At 38.5% G+C, this 21,481-nt stretch overlaps 1 protein-coding gene across 6 annotated transcripts in view; it reads left to right on the top strand.

The window, feature by feature from the left end:
- Diaph3 (diaphanous related formin 3) overlaps positions 1–21,481 on the top strand; it is a 437,024-nt gene that overhangs the window by 399,346 nt on the left and 16,197 nt on the right. For 2 of the 6 annotated variants that reach the window (XM_035453302.1, XM_035453301.1), the window contains exon 28: positions 4,799–4,864. The exons of the other annotated variants lie outside the window; for them this stretch is intronic. In XM_035453302.1, the coding sequence (XP_035309193.1) occupies positions 4,799–4,864 (66 nt within the window). The remainder of the gene's footprint in view (positions 1–4,798; positions 4,865–21,481) is intronic. 6 annotated transcript variants of the gene reach the window in all.

Raw genomic sequence — 21,481 nt, 5'->3', positions numbered from 1 at the left:
AAATAGAATGTCTGTTACACACACATGTATGGTGTGGCGCATGTGTGAGGTCAGAGGGCAATTTGCAGGAGACAGCTCTCTCCTTCCACTATATGGGTACTGGAGATCAAATGTGGGGGCCAGGCTTGGTGGCAATCGTCATCACCTGCTGTACCATCTCACGGGTCCAGCTTCAGATATCTTAAAGTTTTGCTATTTGTTATGTGATTGTTAGATTTTTTTTTCCTTATCCAGTGATTCTTTGTTATGAAACATGCCTCTTTATCTCTGCTGATATCTCATTCTTGGCCTTAGCATTGTCAGATAATAATGTAAGCACTTGACCTTTATATGACTATTGCTTACATGGTGGTATATTTTCCATTCTTTACCGTCAAGTTGTGTATTTTTATCTCAAAGTTCAGAATAATTGATAATATTAGGTTTAAATTTACCATGTTCATATTTGTTTGCTATTTGTCTTGTCTACTTATTTTGTTTCCCAGTTTCTCTTGCTTTTTAACGTAATAAAATATTTTCTGTAAAAAAAATAAATAAATTGAATTAAGATAGAAAGAAAGAAAGGAAGGAAGAAAGAAAGAAAGAAAGAAAGAAAGAAAGAAAGAAAGAAAGAAAGAAAGGAAGGAAGAAGGAAAGGAAGGAAGGAAGAAATGGGTGCTGTGACATCTCCAGCATTTTCCCATGTTTATGATTGCATTGGCTCATTTGTGCTTCCGAATGAAACTGGAATTTTGGTGGATTTTATATTGAATCTTTAGACAACTTTTGGAAATGTAGCAATTTCCACTCTATTAATTCTGCCATTCTATCAGTGTAGGAGGTCTTTCCAACATGTCCTGTCTTCACTTGTCTGTCCTTCTCTGCCATTTTAAATTTTTCATTGTGGGGTCATTCACTTCCTAGGTTAAGTTTATTCCTAAGGTTCACTGTTTTTGTTAATATTTATATGTCCACTTGAAGCTATTAAAGTAGATTGATTTTCCTTATTTCTTTTGTAGCATGTTTGTTACTGATCTGTGGAAAAGGTACTGTCTGCTAAAAGAGTTTATCAATTCTAAGAGTTTGCTGATGGAGTCTTTAGGGTCTCTGAAAGGCTCACATCTACAAATACAAGTAACTTGACTACTTGCTTTCATAATTGTGTCTCTTCTTTCTCTATCTTAATGCTCTAGCTATTACTTCAAGCACTGTATTGGATAAGAATGTATAATATGAAGGAAACCCTTGTTGGAAGGGTTCACTTGTTGGAAACCCAACTTTAATGTTAATGCTTTGTGGTTCCCCCAGGTATAATATTGCCTATGTTTGCCATGTACTTTATTACATTTAGGTATGTGCCTTTTATCCTACTTTCCTTGGGAATTTTATCATAGATGGATGTTTAACTTTATCAGAGGCTTCGTGTTTGTGGTTGTGAGTGTGAGTATGTGTGTATCATTGATGATCACGTAATTTTGGTTCTTAAGTGTATAGAAGTGATATTTGCATGTATTGAACCATCCCAGCATCCCTGGAATGAAATCCACTTGGTCATGGTACATGATCTTTTGAATGTGTTACTTAATTGCATTTACAAGTGTTTTGAGGCCTTTACATTTATATTCATCATACAGTTTGTGTTTTCTTGTTTGTATCCTTCCACAATTATAGCATCAGTGTAATATAACTGCATAAAATTAGTTTTGTAATATTCCTTTACTTTCTATTACAGGATATTTTGGAAATCATTGGTTTTAGTTTTTAATAGCCTACTAGAATTCACCAGTACTCTATCAGAGCCTGGGCTTTTTATGAAAAATGTTTGTTACTGCTTCAATCACATTGTTTTAGACATAAGTTGCTTATGTCCTCTTGACTTAATTCTGAAAGATCTTATGTGTCTAGAAATTTATCCCTTTCTTGTAGTTTTTTTTTCAAATTTATCAGAATATGATTTTCAAAATATACCTTAATTATCTTCTTAGTTGCTTTGATGCCTTTGTAAAATTCATTCATTCATTCATTCATTCATTCATCACCCCCCCTTTTTTTTTAAGGCATAGTCTTACTATGTAGTCTCAGGTAGCCAGAAACTTATTATGTAGACCAGGCTGACCTTTAACTCACAGCTGAGTTGGAATTAAAACAGATTTGGTTTGCCTTGCTGTATTCAGCTTTAGAGGATTTCCTTTCCTGAATTGTGTGTTTATTTTTGTTAATTTGTTTTGCAACTGTAGGGGCCTTGTAAATGTGAGGTAAGTGTTCTACCACTGAGATGGATCTCTCTGACTTGCCCTTATATCCCTCCTGTATCAACCCTTCCGTCACCTTCCCTAGAGTTAGAAAATCATCTGCTGTGATTTGGTTGACTATGTTTTCTGTGCTTCAACTTGAACATCTCCTCTTTCATGTGATTTATAGATTTGGCCTTTTAATGATATTGCACAGATGTCATAGATTAAGCTTTTCATTTCCAAAGTTTCTTTTGTGTTTTTCTAGTATTTCTGTGTTGGATCCCTTTCTTAGCTGTATTAATTTGCATGTTTCATTGAACTATTTGTTCCTGCTCTCTTTAAATCATTCATCAGTATATTTTTGTTCTCCTTGCTTTCATTGAACTGTCTTGTAATCATTCTTTTTTAATTTCATAGAACTTCATCTATTTAGCTTTCATTCTATTGCTATAGAATTAGAAATTTTTGATAGAGTAATTTTTTTAATCACCTGTATTCTTTCAGGTGACATATTTGCAATGGTCTAGTAAAACTAGGTTGTGGTAGGGTTAATGCCACTTCTCTCCTCTGGACTGGACATATACCTCAGCTAAACCCTCAACCCTGCAGCTCTTCTGCAAGAGTAGAAATAACTGCAGAAGAAAACATCATTAAAAGCAATCACCTCTTCAATGTCAATTCTGAGGGAGTAAAGTATCGAAGATAGTACAATGCATAGTAAGGCATTAAAAATGAATGTATGATTGGAAAGGAAGCAAACAGAAAAGCGTTAGCAGTTATATTAGAACAAGAGAAGTAAATGAAAACAGAAAAGCAAATAGGAAGGGAGAAGTAAAAGTGGAGGGAAGGGATAAATGATGAAAGCAAAATATAAGAAGAGATAAGGAATTGCAGTCAGCCAGCCTAAGATAGTCCCAGCAGTCAGGACACTGAGGCACAGAGGACCTCAACCATCCAGCCAATTGCAGGCCAATCTGTTCATGTGGAAGTCTACCCAACAAGTTAGATATTAATTGTGTGTAGCATTAAAATGAAGGAAGCTGGATGGGCTTCATATTCTGTATGCAGGCCCCATGCTGGTCCCTGCTGGCTGGACTAGCCTCTGTGTGTGCAGATTCTTGTCTGCCTCTCTCCAGTCCCTGGCACAAGCATGGTGAGGAGCTGGCATCTCTGAGGTTCTATCATGTTGTAGATGCGAGCCTAACTCTGTAGTCCACTAGTCTATAGTGTAGACCTAATTATATCCGCCTCACAGAGCACTTCGTGGTGCAGACTCATTTTTTCCCCTTTTTAGCTAGAGCTATTCTCATGACAGTTGCTCTGGGTACCCAGAATGAGTTATGCATGGAGGGACCTCCTGGAGCCACATTCTTTTAAAAGTGGCTTCTCTACTTAAGTGCAGAGAAGAAAGCATTTCCCCAGCACTGCTCCTTCTCCTGGTGTATCTGCTGTGCAAGGCCTGTCTCTGTCTCTGTCTCTGTCCCTCCCTCCCTCCCTCCCTCCCTCCCTCCCTCCCTCTCCCTTCTTAATATTGTTTGCTGCTGACATAGACTACAGATTACCCAAGGCTCTCTCTGTCTTATACTGTGACAACAGCCTTCTGCAGTTGCACTCACACTAGGTGAACACTGTCACTTCGAGGCTGATCCTTCCAGAGCAGACTGGACATTCTCTCCTGTTCACTTTCCCTGTTTCCGTACTTCCTTCCTTCGTTCACTACTGAAACTCCCCCCCCCCCCCGCTGTTTTTCCGCTGTTGCCTGCCCACTTTGTAGGATGGCTGACCCACTTTCCAGTAGCCACTGCTTTATTCCTTCACACTTCTAGAAATCTGTGCTTGAATGCTGTCTGCCATCTTCCACAGCCCTTTAAACATTTGAGGGAAGGGATCCTCTGTATCTGAAGTTACAGTGGAGTGTTTCAAAAGCACAGAAGTTCTGGGTGAGAGAATGGAGATTTAGCATTATTCCCCTAGCTTTCCCCCATCGCAACTCTGTCCATCACTGGAGTCCCAGTGTTGGAAATGATGAGAAGGGCAATGTGGTACCCATCTCTGGGGGAAAATCCTGTATGTGTCCCTTTGAGTAGGTAACGTCAGAGCAGTGGGTCTCATTCTTTTGTTCCTAAAGTGGCCTCATTATATCTGCAGGAATCTAGTTTGTCAAGCACAGTGTAGCTGACTAATAACCTACAGTATATATTCACTGGAAGCTGTGGCTGAGGTTCAGAGTTAGAAATGGTTAGTGTATTCATTTTTATCGACTGTAGCACTTTATGATGCTTATGGAAATATTCTTAGTAAATTATTCAATCAAATAAATTTTGCATGAGGGTTTTACTAACAAGTCTAAAAAAATTATTTTCAACTAAATTCAGTCAGACAGATGGATTTTGTTCTCCAGGTGGTTGCGTATTTTTTGCTTGATAACCTATTTGGCAGCACTGTTTTGAACCTGTGAATATTTATATTTCAGGTCCTCTCAATAATTAAGAAATCCACATTCTGTACCAGATGTTTCTGATGACTAAACATTTTGTTCCGTTCCAGAACTGTAACACTTTTTTAAACTTTGTTTTTGTTTTCAGGAATGTTTTCCCAAGAACAAAGAACAAAGCAAGCATTTACTAAAGTCACGTGTTCACTAGGAAGCTGTGGCTAATTTACTTTATTAAGCAGAAATGTAGACATCCCTCAGCCTTATTTATTTTAGCCATCAAGGATTTTAGAAGCAATAAAAATTAGCTAGTTTACAATGTTTCTGCTACTCTTCTCAGATTGTTAAAGAACCTAAGAAACAAATTGGACTTTGGAAACTGAAACTATGCTGTCTGAATAAGCTATTATCTAACTTCATAAAGTTTTACATTTTTCTACCAAAACAAATACTACAGATGAAAATTTATATTATTAATTTACAGAAAGCCATACCAAAACCCATTCACTTGCTCTTTAATAAGCCCTGTCCTGGCAAGAGTTTGCAATTTCTGCCACGAATTGCAGAGACTAGAGGGAGAGTCATAAACACCTTTGAGTTTTTATCAGTTTCCTAACATACTTAACCTTGATTAGAGTCATTTATAGAATGTCCCTCTTATCATTATTGACTTATTAACAAGATTAACTTCAAAGCCTAAAATTATTTCATATTCTCTCTGTGTCTCTTTCTATAATAGTGGGCAAATAAAGTAGGACTGTGTGGTGACTTTAGTTTACATGTATGTAGCACCACATGAATTAATTGAGAGCTATAAACCCGAAGCACTAGTAGGTCACATTTCAGGATATTGCTAAGGAATTTTTCTTTGTTGTTATTTTAAAGTGCCGTGAACCTGACAAATCACTATCTCAGTTGTTTAAAGAACTATTTCATGGAAACTTCACTTTTGCTTAAAGGATCATTTAATTTTTCAATTAAAATATAAGTAAAGGTTTAGATTTGATTCTACCAGTCATAAGCTAAAATCTGTTACAATTTTGTGCTCATTCCCCTTTGTTACCATGTGTTGGAAAAGTGTCACTGTCATCTTTGCTGTTTTAAATTTAGTCTGATGATATGGTCACAAATGTTGCAGAAACTTTGTTCCAAGTAACTTCAGGACACAGTGTGAAGACCATCCAAATAGTCTTTGCTTTCACTTGTCTCTCTGTGTGAAGGAAAGAAAGCTTGGCAATGACCTCTCCATTCCTTAAAATAATCGCATACCTTATAAAGCACTGCCACGTTGTAAAGACCATCCACCAACCTTAGAAAAGCTCATCTGGGTTGCTGTCCAGCTAAACTTCTTTCTTATGACTTCCCATCCATGGTTCTTTGAATGAAATTCCAGTTCTAATTGCGTCCCAGAACTTGCTCTCAAAAGTGCCAAGGAACCCCTGCCATGTCAGTCTAGCCTCTCCCCCTATGGCCATCACTTCCCAATTGTAAGAGCTCCACAGAGTCCCCTTCCCCGACCTTCCCTCTAGCGGAATGTTATTCTCTTGCTAGACCCATCTTTGTAACCCTCATTGCAATTCCAGTTTCAAATGCAATTTTCTCAGAAACTTTCCTAAAAGTAATTTACTAAAACCTTCCCTCTTACATTTTATAATTGCATCCTTCACTTTTCCTTCACTGCTTTTACAAGTAATAATTACATATTTGATTATTTGTGTAATGCCTGCCTCTCCCAATAGAACATAAGTTCTGTGGTTTTAAAAGTTGAAGTCAGAAAAAAGCCTTTATTGTAATCACTATTTCACGCTGTTGACAGGTAAATTAGAGTTAAAATAGCTCCCAACAAGCTGTGCTCAGCCCAACACCTGAGATCAAGGAGAGGCTCTGGGCTATGATATAACAAGTGCAGCAGCATGAGTCGGGCCAGAGAGAGCAGGTAGTGGTGGGAGTACAAGGTTGGTTTCTACATAGAGGGAATGCTCAATATCTCATCACATCAGTCTGGACCTATTTGTCAGCTGCTGTGAGCCTCAGCTTTCCTTATATATGAAAGGCCTCCTAAAACCCTATGGCCCTAATATTATAATTTCAAATAAAGACACAAGTAAACATTGGTATTCTGTGTTATTTGGGCTTCGGAGGACAGATTATACCTGCAAACTTTGCCATGAAGTCCAGACACAGAAAAGAATGTCGGGATGGGACAGGGAGTGATAAGAAAATGAAAGGGCTAAAGATGGGTACAAGAAACAGATGCCTTCAGTGACCCTTTCATCATGTTATTAACCATTGATATTGTCTATTGACTTTTTGATCCTACATTTCTTTCTTCCTTTATTTTCAAGCTAATATCTATAGGTTTGTAAAAGAATGTCCAAAAATTCAAGTAGTCTTTTCTTTAATAAGAGAAAGAAAGAGAGGAAGAAATGAGAGAGGGGGGGAAGAAAGGAAGGAAGGAAGGAAAGAAAGAAAGAAAGAAAGAAAGAAAGAAAGAAAGGTGAACTATTTGACTATTTGACATTATTCTGAGGAATCAGTACCCAGTAATATTTGGGTGGAAAATAAATTTCATCTTCTCGCAGTTATGATAATTCTAAAACACAGAATTCTACCATGTCAAATATATCAGGGTTACTATTCACTCTACATTTTGCACTTGGTGTTTACAAATCCTTTTTGGATTGTGTTAGAATGAGAGTATTTAGTCTTAACACAGGCACTGCATAAGCTTAATGCCGAAGGGTCAGGGTTATTTATAACTGTTTACAAGGGAGCTGTGAACTTTATCCTTTTGCTTTTGTTACACATACATGAGAGAAATACAGTCTGTGTAACCCCAGACAGTCTCCATCAGCCATCTCCAAATGGATGTGTACTGAGATACAAAAGGCCTCTTCACGGATTTGAAATGTGCTGGAGTTAAAATACTTTCCACCTTGCTTCCCTCTCTTCCTTGTCCTCACTTTGATGCTTCTTTATATGCCTGATTTTTTTATCATTTCTACAGGATTTAATGAACATCTGTCCACATACATGAAATGTCAGGTGAACTTATTCTGAATATCCCTGAGTCACACTTCTATGATCATTTCTTATAGTTAAAAAAATATGATGGTTTTGCTAATATAAAGCATGTTAGCTTTACAAAAGCAATCAAAGGGGAGTGGCTGAAGTCTTCCACATTGACTTTCATCTTTACCGTATTCCTAACGCACTAGATTAAACAAGCTTTCTATAATCCTTGACCTGGTATCATAGTTTAACAAAAGATTGCTTACAGTTGACAATAGAGCACACAGGCAGAAAAATAAAATGAATGGAATGGGTGTTTAGACATCTGTACTTCATATAAGACAAGGCCTGTATAATTTCCTCAGTCCAGAGCTGGGGACGAAGCATCCATGGAAGCATGATCCTGTTCTTGGGGTGGGTGGGGGACAAGAATCTCACTCTAAGTTACATTCTTTGGAAAATCCAAGTAGTTAAAATAATCGAGTGCTTTCTCATATGAATCAGCTCCTTATACAGTAGTTTTGATTCTTATTAATCCTTTCTCCAGAGTTTCCTTTATTTGTGTGTGTGTGTGTGTGTGTGTGTGTAGCAGTATTTCATCATGTTTTGCAAGCTCACCTTGAAACCACTCTTTATCCCAGGCTTGCCTTGAACCTGTGGTTGTCCTCCTCTCTCAATTCTCACTGTAAATGGCTAAGATTACTGGCCTATACCACTAGACCTATACCTAACTCACCTTTTTTTTTTTTCATAATTTAAAAACAACTGAAAGTTGATGGTTCTCTTTCATCAGCCTGTATTCCTGCTTCATTTCCCTGAAAGCACTGTGCCCACTATCCTGTCAGTCTCTACCTCCTGCCCCTCAGGTGCCTGCCTCTTCCTTTCTTTGTTTGATAGAGCCTACTGTGGTCAAGACTGGACACCAATTGTTACTTCAGTAGTGAACCCTTGGGAAGAGTAGCTCTCTTTGTTCCTGCAGCATTTTTAAATGTCTGTTTTAGAACTTATTCATAATTTATTTGTTTTCATAATACTTTTCTGTTTTCTAGACATAGTGCCTCAAGGTTTAAGATCTTACTCATATTTATATTCCCTGTCACAGCATAAATGTCTGGCTGGTGCAAGATAGGCTTCCCATTGCTGTTGCTTCAGTGTGTGAATTAAACAACCAATTGCATGCAGTATCTGTCAGGTGGGCCTCTACTTTGAAACCAGTTATATTCCCAAAGTTAATTTTTAAATCAGTTGTTTTGGACCTCACCAAATAATTTCCCATGGACACAATGTTATAAATGTTATAAATGGTGGTTAGGTTCCCAGGCTAGCCCTCAAGAGTCTAATTAACCCATAATGTAGCTGAAACACCATGCACTTGTAATGAAAAATAGCAGCAAACAGCACTATTACGAGTGTGCAGAGTTTTCATTACATTAAGTAAATACAATTCCTCTATTGTGTAGAAAGTACAATCGGGGCAGATTATACTAAGCAGCCAGCAGTGTAACATGGTCTAGGGACAAGAGCAGCCTCATGGCTGAATGCTGAACAAACCCAAGTTTCCCACTATACCCAAGCTCTTTGACGTGTATGTGAGTTCTTCAGTATTGCTTCTGTGTACACCTGCCTCATCACCTTGGTGATTCTCTCCTGCTTCCCCCAAAGAATCAGCCCTTATTAGTGTATATTTGAACAAAGTGAAACATCCAAAGCTCTCCATAAATGTAGAGAGCATCGTGACATGAAGGAGTGGTAAATGATGTTACCCTGAATCAAGAGATCTTTGGTGACACAAAATTAAAAAGTCACCGAGTTAAGATTTATACAAACTGAGTTACACAGTTACCCTCCTCCTCCGTAGTCCACTCTAACATGTAGAAATTGGTTTCTTCACCTTACTTTCCTCTTGAATGAAATGCTACTGTTCAGGCTAATATCATTTATTGCTTTTCATCTAAATTCAGTATTTAACATCATTTGAGTAGAATGGGAATTTTCATGACATCAGAACTGTTCTAGAGCAGTTCTGATGGTCACATTTCTGAAATGAAATGCATCAAATGCCTCTTGTATACATCATACCTCTTTCAACAGTGTTTGTATTTGTTTCAGGCTCTTAGCTGTACTTAAAATCAATCTGTTCCCCACTGGCTTCCTTTAAACTCTGCATTGCAACTAGCCTCCATCGTCTCCATCTCCATCCAACTCTGGATAACAACAACCCCAGAATTCTGCTTCCTCCCATGACACAAGAACTTTTTCCTCATGACTTGCCTTAGAGTTTCTCACTTAATTCTGATGCAACCAATATCTGCTCCGGCAAACTATCTAAGCAAATTTTATTTCCTATTAGGAGCCATCTGTTTGCTGATGATTATTCTGGGTTTTTTGTTTGTTTTGGTTTTGGTTTTGGTTTTTTCTTTTTTTTCTGGTTTTGGTTTTTGGTTTTTACTTTTTAGTGTGGTTCATTTTAGTTCATTCAGCTATTTTTACCCTGCCACCTATACTTCCCGGTTTCCTGTATTCATTCCTTCCATCCTGCAGGGTGTAAACTGCTGGAGTTACCCAGAAAAAACACTTGAGACTCAGAGCCTTCTCCCAGACACTCTACTCAGGCTGTCAAAGTCCTTCTTTTGTACCCTCTAAGCTTCCCAGCTGCCTTTCAGAAGACTTTCCTGGAACAAAAGAAAGAAATCACTAAGTTCTCACAATCTTTGACTTTTCTATACCAAGAGGGTCACAGTGGTTTCTTCCTTCGTCATTGCTTCCCTTCTGGGCTTGGAAAAAACAAGTGACCATGCTCCTCTAGATCACTGCTCTGCACAAAGGTATGTTTCCTATGTGGTTTCCAACTCAATTTAATACTTAGAAAAGTATTAGCATTCATCCACCAACTGACACTCCATGATCTTTTTCATTGCCTACACATGCTCATTTGCATAAGGTGCTGCTTAGCCTGAATCATAGTCATCTATTAGTAGAATTCCATGCAAGTATCTTTGACGTATCTATTTGCACTGTTACTTCAGAGTTCAAAGGAGAGCTTGTCATGATGAAGTCTTCCTTAACTCTCTGTGTGGACCTCACTCTGAATTTCTGTTCTGTCTTATGTGCATATGGCATGTCACTGAGACTGAAACTTCCCCAGCCTAAGTTCTTCTTACGTCTCTGGTTCCTTTCAGACCAACCACAGCATCTTACTTGTTTAATAGTTCCTAGCTCTGTGACTTACATATAGGTGCTCAATAAACATGTATTAACTCATTATTCAACTATGTATGAACTCACTGTTTTAGGCTGAATTTTTCAATTGATCTACTTTTTCACCTTTTCAGTTCCTGTTTTCTTCTTGTCGGTGGTTTTAATGACCTAGGTGCACTTTTACCATCACAGGGTCATATCTCTAAAAAGAAATGCAGAGGCATTTTCAAAGTGCTGAGGGAAGAAACTGAATAAAGTAGTTCATATTTTTAAATTGCAGATGAATATTGCACTGGCGATTAACTGCAGCAAACATATTTTGAAACCATTTATCTAGCTGAGAAAAAGACAACAATAGAGCTTTCCCTTGTGACTGTAGTTTCAATGGCTTCCTTCGAAAATAGTCATTTGAAGTTTTTGTTTCCTTCTTCCTTTAATCTCTTATGTTATGAATAATATTTAGTTGGACTCCCAAAGCAACTAGGGGAAGAAAGTCTTTGGTGTTTATTTTTGATAAAATATGAGACATTTACTTTTGTAAATGTTATTCTCGGGAGGCTTCAGTTCTCTCTTTTGTTCTTTGGATCCTGGTGTCAGATGTGGAAATCTACACACTGGTGTGCTTTTGGTCACCAGAAACCCCTATGCAACACCACATATGTAAATTTTATTTTAGTATCTGTAGCACTCCGTTCTTTTAATTACCATATAATGGCATGTGGTTGTCATGGCTATGGGCAGTTCGTAGAAGATTCTCTATCATGTTCTATTGCTTTGTAGCTTGTCCTTTCTCTAAACTTTTTATTTCATCCATATTTGTTTAGACAGCAAGGTGGAGGGTTTTTTTTAATTATTTTGATCACCAAGTCCTTTCAGGTCATAATTTCAAAGTGCCAAAAGGAGGTAGCAGGTTTATCCTGACATCTTGTAAGAATAGTAATATTCTACTAACTGTATATTTGAACTCATAAAATCTGCCCAATAAACTTTCCTTATCATTAAGCTAAAGAATAGCTCTAAAGTCTCTCTCTCTCTCTCTCTCTCTCTCTCTCTCTCTCTCTCTCTCTCTCTCTGTGTGTGTGTGTGTGTGTGTGTGTGTGTGTGTGTGTGTGTGTGTGTGTGTGTGTAATGTATGTATATTTAGGAAAAGTGCTTATATCAAAGTTTTATCAGCTCTAATTTCTTTGAAGTCTGATCTGAATTACTTCTCTCTGGTTTAAGCATGTTGGCTGATTTTCAGACTTGGATGAGTTTCACTGTAAATTGCTGTCGAAGTGACTGGAGCACCCAGGAGCTGTCAGGATGGCTCAGTGATTTAACACTGGTGTCCTGCAGCTTTGACTGTAATCAGCAGATGCTGCAGTATTACCATAAATGTTTTCCTAACTGCTTCTGTCAAAAAGAGAAAATTCTTCCTGCCCTGAGTCTGCCGCTTCTGATTAAATTCAGTTTGCCTTCTTTTGCATAATTAATGTCCCATGATGATCTCTAACCTTTTGTTTTTAATATTGTCTCTGGGTCTAGACTCCCTCTTTATAGGGAAGCTCAACCAAGATAGGGCAAAAAGAAATGGCTGATGCCTTTACAGGGACCATCAGCATCCCCTCGCTCTGAAGATGATAGTGTTGTGTATACCATCACTTGTTCATGACCATAAAATTTTGGACTTTGGGGTGTTTTCACTGCTGTGTCGGTGCCTGCTTCACTTCCAAAGGCTGTTTCTGCAGCTCTTTGGCACTCATGGTTTTGCCTGACAATGTGTGATGATGGGATCTGCTTCAGGCTGTGCTTACCATTTCTGTGTAAAGTAAACTCTGAGACATGAGCCAGGCAAAGCTTCCTGATCATCTGCAAACCTTTGTATACCTCTAGCCCACAGGAACTCGGAGATTATCTTTGTTACAACAAAGTAAATGTGTGTATAAGATGAGTCGGTTAGGAAGTGAAGACCCTCTTTGTCAGTGAGTATATCTTTATACTTTTTCTCAGTGGGAAAAGATCCCCGAGTTTATTAAATGCTATTAAATCATGAAAAGCCTCAAGTGCTTCGATGCTTTCTCCTTAAGAGCCAGGAATTCGGTTGCCTGATGCCACCTGTGGGCTTTACTTCTCAAATGGAGTATAGATGCAAATGGATTTCGTTTGTGTTGTTATTCTTATAAATTTTTTTAAAAAGCTATATGTCATCTTTCAGATCCTAAATAAAGACTGCAGTTTAGAAAGAACTGCTCTGCAACCATAACTGTGAGAAATTTGAGTTGTGACTTTTTCCTGTGTTTCAAAAGGAAGGTCTAATGATTGAGTCTCATGTTTCGGGGGCTATACTACATCTCCTATGAAAATCTTACCAGGAAATGCTTATCATGTTTTTTCATGTGTGGAGGACTATATCACATCTCCTATGAAAATCTTACCAAGAAATATTTATCATGTTATTTTATTATCATTTTTTTTATATATACAATCGCAGAACCTCATCATGGAAAAAGATTTTAAACATAACAAGGTGATTTTTTTTTTTCTGACAAATGGCTCAGCAACATGGTATAAAGCCAGAGTACTATGTCTAGTTTGTAAATTTTCACCTTTTGGGTATTGAATTATTTTAATATAAGTTTGAGTTTATCACACAAGAACAAAGGAACACTTACTTTGACACCTGTTTATCATACCTCAGAAAGGTTCCATATAAAAGTGAGATTTGTAATCAGCAACACTCATCTCTTGACCCTTCTTCATACTTTTATTACGAACTCACTAAGCCAAATACTACTTAGGTCTCCTGTAGCTCCAAGACATTGCTGTTTTTTGTTTGTTTGTTTTTCCTTCTCTCATATAGTACATCCCCACTGAAGTTTCTCCTCACAGACCCTCTGCCAAACTTCTCCTTTCGCCTGGATCTCTCTTTCCCTTCAGAGAAGAGCAGGCCTCCCAGGGATACTAACCAAACATGGCATACCAAGTTACAATAAAAGACTGGGCAAACACCTCATATCAAGGCTGGATGAGGCAAACCCCGAGGAGGAAAAAAGGGTCCCAAAAGCAGGTGAAGAGTCAGAAACAGCCCCTACTGCCACAAGAACACCAAGCCACAACCACAACATACATGCAGAGTTCCCAGGTTGGTCCCATGCAGGCTCTGTGAGCCTCTATGGGCCCTGGTTAGTTGATTCTGTGGGCCATGTTCTTGTGGTATCCCTTGACCCCTCAAGATCCTATAATCCTTCCTCCTCTTCTTCTATAAGATTCTCCAAGCTCCGCCTAATGTTTGGCTGTGAGTCTGTGCATCTGCTCCTATCAGTTGCTGGATGGAGGCTCTCCGATAATGATTAAGCTAGGCTCTGGTCTAGGAGGATAGCAAAATATCATTAGGAATCATTTCATTGACCTTTTTTTCCCCAGGCATGTTTGGTTCTATCCTAGGTCTATAGACTATCCACCCTCCGGTTCCAGGCCCTCCAGGTAATGTCAGGGATGAGGTCCCTCTCATGGTGTGGGTCTCAAGTTGGACCAGTGACTGGTGGGTCACTGCCACGGGTTCTATAACACCAACATTGCCCCGGCACATCATGCCGGCAGGACAAATTGTAGGTCAAAGGTTTTGTGCAGGGTTGGTGTCAGAGTCCCACAACTGGAATCCTTTCCTAGTTATAAAGATAGCTGTATCATGAAGGTGAGGGTGTAATTATATCACTAGACCCAAGAGAAATGATAAATGGGTGTTTATTGGGGACAATTACACAGAAAATACAAAGAACCACTGTAGCGTTTCCCTGCTCTTCCTACCATATCAGCTGACCCAAAAGAAAGAGTGCACAAAGGAAAGCTATGCCTCAAGCTCCTCTCTTTCTGCTTCTGTCCACCTGAAGCCACACCCAAAGGTGTTTCAGGTCCACAAACCAAATGCCTACAATTCCCCTTTTAGTCTAAAGAAGAAGGTTTTGAGCCTGATTCAAAAACTATTACAATGATAACAAATGTCAAGTATACTCCAAGATAAGGAAAGGTAAACATACACAAATTAAAACCTACTATCAGCAAGAGTAATATTAAGCGATAGATATATACTACATGTCCAGTAACAGGGTAAAGGTATCACAGAGATGACTCTGATAGCAGTCTGTAGGGAGAAACCCTGATTACAGGTACCATTGACCACTCTCACTTTTGGGATCATTGTTGCTAATTGTTCCCCCAAAAAGCCACTTCTCTGAGAGTGTTTATCAATTGTAGGAGTTCCTGGTAAAGTTTGGGGATTACTTATATGTACTGTCAGATCACCTGTAAATAGCTATACTTTGACTTCTTCCTTTCCCATTTATATCCCCCTTGATCTGCCTTAGTTGTCTTATAGCTCTAGCTGGAACTTTAAGTACTATAATGAATAGAAATGCAGAGAGACTGCCTTATCTTTTTCCTGACCTCAGTGAAATTGCTTTGAGTTTCTCACCACTTAATTTGATGTTGGCTATAAGCTTGCTATAAGTTGTCTTTATTATGTCATGTTCCTTGTATCCTTGATCTCTCTAAGACTTTTATCATGAAGGGGTATTTAATTTTTTTTTATTTTTGTCCAAAGCTTTCCAGCATCTAATGAGAAGATAATGTTTTTTTTTTCTTTAAGTTTGTTTTTATGGTGGATTATATTGGCAAATGTTCATATGTTGAACTATCCTTACATCTCTGGGATGAAGCCTACTTGATTGTGGTAGATTATCTTTTTTATGTGATCTTGAATTCAGTTTGCCAGTATTTTATTAAGTATTATTGTATCAATGTTCATGAAGGAAATTGGTCTGTAATTCTTTCTTTGTTGAATCTTTGTGTGGTTTGGCTATCTGGGTGTTTGTGGCCTCATAAAATGAATTTGACAATGTTTATTTTATTTGTATTTTGTGGAATGATTTGCGTAGTATTGGTATTAAGTCTTCTTTGAAAGTCTGGTAGAATTCTCCACTAAAACCATCTGACCTTGGGTTTTTGTTTTGTTTTGTTTTGGAGAATTAATGACTGCTTTCTATTTCCTTAAAGATTATAAGTTTATGTAAGTTGATTATCTGATCTTGCTTTAACTTTGGTAAGTAGTATCTATCAAGAAAAAATTGTCAATTTCTTTTAGATTTTCGTATATTGTGGAGTGCATGTTTTTAAAGTATGAGCTAATAATTTTTTATCCACGGACCAACAACAGTGTCCCCCTTCCATCACAGTGGACAGTCACATCGTATTAACCAGCTATTTCTACAATAGTGATAATACCCTTTGACTAGAACAACTGTCCATTACTCAGGAGCCAATGGCAAGGTGCCATTTGAAAATGAGACTATGATTTTACATTGGTCTTATACTATTTCCCACTTCTTTCACCAGACTAATCCACTTAACTTCATGGGCTCAATTTTCTTGTTGGTCACTACCTCCCAGGAGGAGTCACCTGGCACTACGTGTGCTGCTGTGTCCACACGCCCTCTCCCATGAGACCTGTATTTAGTAAGAGACAAAGCTAGAGAAACACTTGGAAATAGCAAGAATAGAAGAACAAGAGGACTGCAATTTACTCAAATAAAACCTTTCAGTGGATCTTTTTTGTCAGTTTCTTCATTTCTGCTTTATTCATGAATGTAATGTGTTCATTATTACCACTCCAAAAAGAAAGGGAAAAAAAAATCACAAATGTGTCTAACTCACTCATATTTGAAGGTGAGAATGGAAGGAAGTTGTTTACAAATAGCCAGCATTTTAGGAGAATGTGAAATGTGCCTGTGTCTCTAAGAAAAGAAAATCTCCTTCCCTTCCTCCAGCCGCCAACACAATCTTTCTTGCCGTAATAATTCTAGACCCACGAAATCCTCAAACTTGATATTTCTGTAATTGTGCTTTATCAGGAAGCTGTCAGATAACTTTAAATGATGATGAGCTGTAATTCATAAGCATTACAGCTGACATTCCCACCAGATCTGTCATTCAGAGTTTGAATATCCACCCACCCTATCCCCATCATATTAGCACAAAAAATTCTTAGCACAGAATTTATCAGAGTAACTATGAGTCTAATGATAACACATGTAAGCATACACCAGTTTCCTAAAGAAATATGCATTGAAAGATTTAGTAATGAAATTCCCTTCCTTTTCTTTCTTTCTTTCTTTCTTTTTTTTTTTTGTGTACATTGAGAGATATATCTTGATTGAATGTTCTCTATATATCCCATAGTTTGTGGTCTGTACATTTCAAAGTGATTTTATATGAAAACCCTTTGAATTATTTGATCAGGTCTTGTTTGTCTGTTAGATTTAGAGAAGAAAGGAGAACAGGAGCCTGAAGAGAATAAGAGAATTCTTGAAGGCTGTAGAAAGTAAATGACAGGCCGGAGAGGAAAGGCCTGCAATATTTCCAATACTTTTGCACAGAACCTCTGCTTCCGGTCTAGTCCCGGTTTTACAGTTTGCAACTAAGCAGATGAGCCAGAGGAAATTTTTGTTGCTGTTGTTCTCTTTCATGTAAAACCAAAGAGCAAACAAATCAATAAGCATACTGCTTGATAAATGAAAAGGTTGTTCCATGGCAGTAAGCTCAGTTAAAACCAAATCTGTAGAGACAGCAGGGGGTGAGATAAAGCTAACCTTGCCTCCAGTGAAAGGCTTTTAATTTGCAGGAGAAGACCCTGGGAGCCCTCTGAACCATGGGATTCAGTAGGGAGTCGGTACCAGCAGCAAACCACGAAGACTGTCCATGATCTCACAAAGGATAGCTAGGCTCCTGGTTTTTTGTTTGTTTACTTTGTTTTTCCTATACCATAAGGATGCTAACAACCTCATATAGTCTGAGACAAACTATGAAATGTAATAGAAGGCTCTTGTCATGCCTAGCGCACAAAGAGCATTGCCAGGGGGTAGCATTGTCACCATCAGACTGAGAGCTTCTTCCACAGACTATGGTAGAGGGGACATTTAAATATATCTCCTGTTTGGGATTCCTTAGGAAAGAAGGGGAGGCTTGGGAATGAACAGAGAGGCTGCAGTCTAGGATGCTTTTCTCAGTGTTGACTGTGTGCCTGTCTTCCCTGTTCCTAACTGAAGTAGTGCACAACTGAGTGAGAGTAAATGTAAAATGGCAACTTTGAGCCCTTTTTTATTATTTGTGTGGTACAGACAACAGAGCTAAGAAGAGGACCTTGATAAGACACAATTCTCAACCAAGTCTGGAGCTCAGACTCGGGACTTTGAAGCATAAATTCAGTTCATTATGTATTCTGTCAGTCCTGTCCAGTTTATCCTGTATAAACTGGTCTAGATTTGTATACTTCATACCTGTATTTTTTCCTCCATCTGTGTTTGAGTGAGGGATATGCTAGTTCATTAGTTTTCCTTAGATTCCTCTAATTAATCCTCATCACCTACTTCTTATAGCCTCCTTCATTCTCCATTTACCTCTGCAGATGCCTCCACACTGTGCATTTTCTTGTGAACTCCAGCAAACTCATAGTACTTAAACTTTTGGCTTTATTACTTAACAGACATGGATCCTGACTTTTGTCAAAAGGAATAAAATAAATCACATTTAACAGAACAAGTTTATAACTAGAGGCTATAATTAGAGGCATAGAGCCACGTGTGGTGGCTCACCTGAAATCCCAGTCCTCGGGAGGCTGAGGCAGACAGGATCTATGGAGCTTGAGGCAGGCTGGGTTGCATAGAAAGCTCCTATCACAAGACAGAAATGGACATAATCGGCACTTACAACACTGTTGTTTCTATTCTAGCTGTTCCTCTGCTGTATGTTGCAAGGTAAGCAAGTATCTCAGTAGATACACCATACAGATGTGGTTAGATCGGTGGCTTGCTGGAGGCAAGGACCATGTCTGTTTGTTGTGAACTGTGCTCCTGACACCAAGGTCAACTAGCTGGATAAGCACTGTAGATTCTAACAAATGAGCAAAAGCATACTGTCCGTGTTGTATTCTTAGCTGTAACATAGAACCATGAAAACTTGTGTTTTTAATACCAGGAGGGACAGAATGAACCGACTCTGAATAGCCTATGTTCTTATTACTGAACATGTGGCAAGCAGATCAAGACATGAGCATGACAGAGAAACCCAGTGGAGGTGGCATTATGGCCACGAGGAGGGAATATTGGTGTGATTTCAGAGATACTAGATGATCAGAAAGGCTGATTGGATAAACACAGATAAAACGATTTAAGAAATTGCATCATTTCCTAAAAGGAGTTTCATCCAGCACTGATTGCTGGTGAGAAAACACTAGGCTAAAGCTTTAGCATTTAAAACAAATCAAGGCTTTTGTGATTATCTCACTGTATTTGAAAAATTAGAGAGTGATTTTAAAAATCTGAACCTTCCATTTGACACAAGTAGTACTTATTAAAATAAAACGCTATCTGCAGTAATACCACTGAGTATTTTCTCATGCACTAGCAATCCTGCACTGTGGGTTTGCTGCTTCTCCGAGTGTCTAGTTCCACGGCAGCAGGTATAGATAGGAACACACAGTTTGAGCACAATCCCTGGAAATAAATCCTCCTGGTTTTCTCCCCCTAGAGAGCTTGATAGAGTTTTAAAGCCTTTGTCAGAAAGAGTATGAGTCTCCCAGTTGCCTCTTGGTCCTCACACTAATACACAGTGGGCTGCATGCCTCTCCTGCGTTTACTATCATACATGTTCTTCAAACAGCAGCACTATGGTTTGCAGCCAGGTACCCAGTCTTCCCCCATGCCTGGGTAAGTTTCTACTCACTTCACAATCTCCTTCTCCAAACGTTATTCAGCTATGTAGGGAATCCAGACATGGCACCATGTACATGTGTATCCACCTGGCACTAAATTCGTACTTGAGTTGGCTGGCATCATTTTTAGTGCCAGCCTTTTTAAAACAGCCTAAAATAGGGGGAGATACTTGTAGTTGTTTTATTAATAAGACATTGAAAAAGTGGATATAATTGTGTTAGAGCTGCACTTTGTTAAATCTGAGCTCTCTGCGGGTTCTGTTGTAGTTCATAATTGTGTCGTTAATATATCTGGAGCATCACACAGTAAATCTCACTAGACAGATGAGTGACTTTACCCATTGTAATTAATCATTAATCTATAGGTCTGTAAATGCCATAAGATGTGTGTGTACTTGGAGGAAGTGTTCAAGGTGTTCAGGAGTGAAATGACTGAGTGGGGAGTTCCCTAAGTCCCATCACAAATGAATGGACTTGGGAAAACTGCACACGTTTCTTCCATGCATTAACTGCAAAGACCCACTCATCACAATGTTTTCTTTTTCCTCTTCCAGATAAAATAAAAGCCAATATATAAAGGTAGTACAATGCAAAAAGAGCTCTCAAAACAAAATAATCAGCAAAAAGTGATGGTTGTAAAGGAATGTTTTTTCCATGTTTTTTAAAATCACCAAAAGTTACTCAGTATGGGATAATGCCCACGGAAAGCCATTAGTGACAGGTGTAACTGGCTGACCTCTAGTGGCTGGACCTGTAACTACATGTTAGTTTACTGAGAGACTAGGGGAGGAAATGTGAGCTCCTCAAGTAAGAGTTCCTACAAATAAGATTGGCTTCCCTGAAGCTCCACTAGTCTAATGTTAGAGGGCAGTTTTCAAAGGATGGACTCGGAACCAAATTTGTTCCACCGTGAAAGCAGGTACCAGAAATGGAGCAGCCGCCGTGTTGGTGTCCCATAACCAAGCAGCTTCCGCCCATCCTCAGGAGACTTCATACTCATAGCCAACTTCCGGTAACATTGCTAAGCAGGGTTGTGTATACTTTCATGGAATGTTTTGAAAGTATTTAGAGTGTGCCTATTAGATGTCAATGTGAATGTCTTTCATAATGTGTAGATGTGGGTGCTTCTTACATATTTTCAAGTTGGTTTCATCAATACTCCTCATATATATTGACATGTTTCTGAGACAAACTTTTTTTTAACTTTATTGTTTTTTATTTTTTTATAGGCCATTCCTTTATTAACCAATGAGAGTAATACATATTTGTACCAAGGATTATTCCACAGCATTCAGCATCTTTTTTTTTTTTTTGAGGTCCTTACATAGTTTGCATATTTAATCTCTATTGGATGTGAAGTTGTTAAAAAAAAAAAATCTCTCCCCATTCCTTAATATGCCTGTTTGTTTGAGTGCCCTTTGCCTTACAGAAGTGCTCCAGTTTCATGAGGTCCCATTTATTGATTGTTGATCTCAGTCCCTACACTCTTGGTGTTGTGTTCAGAAAGTTGGCTCCTGTGCCGGTGCATTCAAGGCTTTCCCCCACTTTGTCTTGTATCAGTTTCAGTGTGTCTGGTTTTATGTTAGGGCCTTTGACCCATTTGGACTGGAGTTCTGTGCCGGGTGATCAACGTGGATCTATTTGAATTATACATTCAGAAATTCAGTTTAACAGGCACCATTTGTTGAATGTGTTGTCTTTTTTTTTTTTCTACTTTGTATTTCTTGAATTTCCTTATCAGAAACCAGTGTCCACGTGTGTTTGGATTTATATCTGTGTCTTTTTGTTTGATTGTTTTGTTTTTGTTTTTCGAGACAGGGTTTCTCTGTGGCTTTGGAGGCTGTCCTGGAACTAGCTCTTGTAGACCAGGCTAGCCTCAAA

Source organism: Cricetulus griseus, assembly GCF_003668045.3.
Source record: "Cricetulus griseus strain 17A/GY chromosome 1 unlocalized genomic scaffold, alternate assembly CriGri-PICRH-1.0 chr1_1, whole genome shotgun sequence".
Lineage (NCBI taxonomy): Eukaryota > Metazoa > Chordata > Mammalia > Rodentia > Cricetidae > Cricetulus > Cricetulus griseus.
Note: the sequence above shows the minus strand (reverse complement) of the source record. Positions and strands in the feature narration are given on the sequence as shown.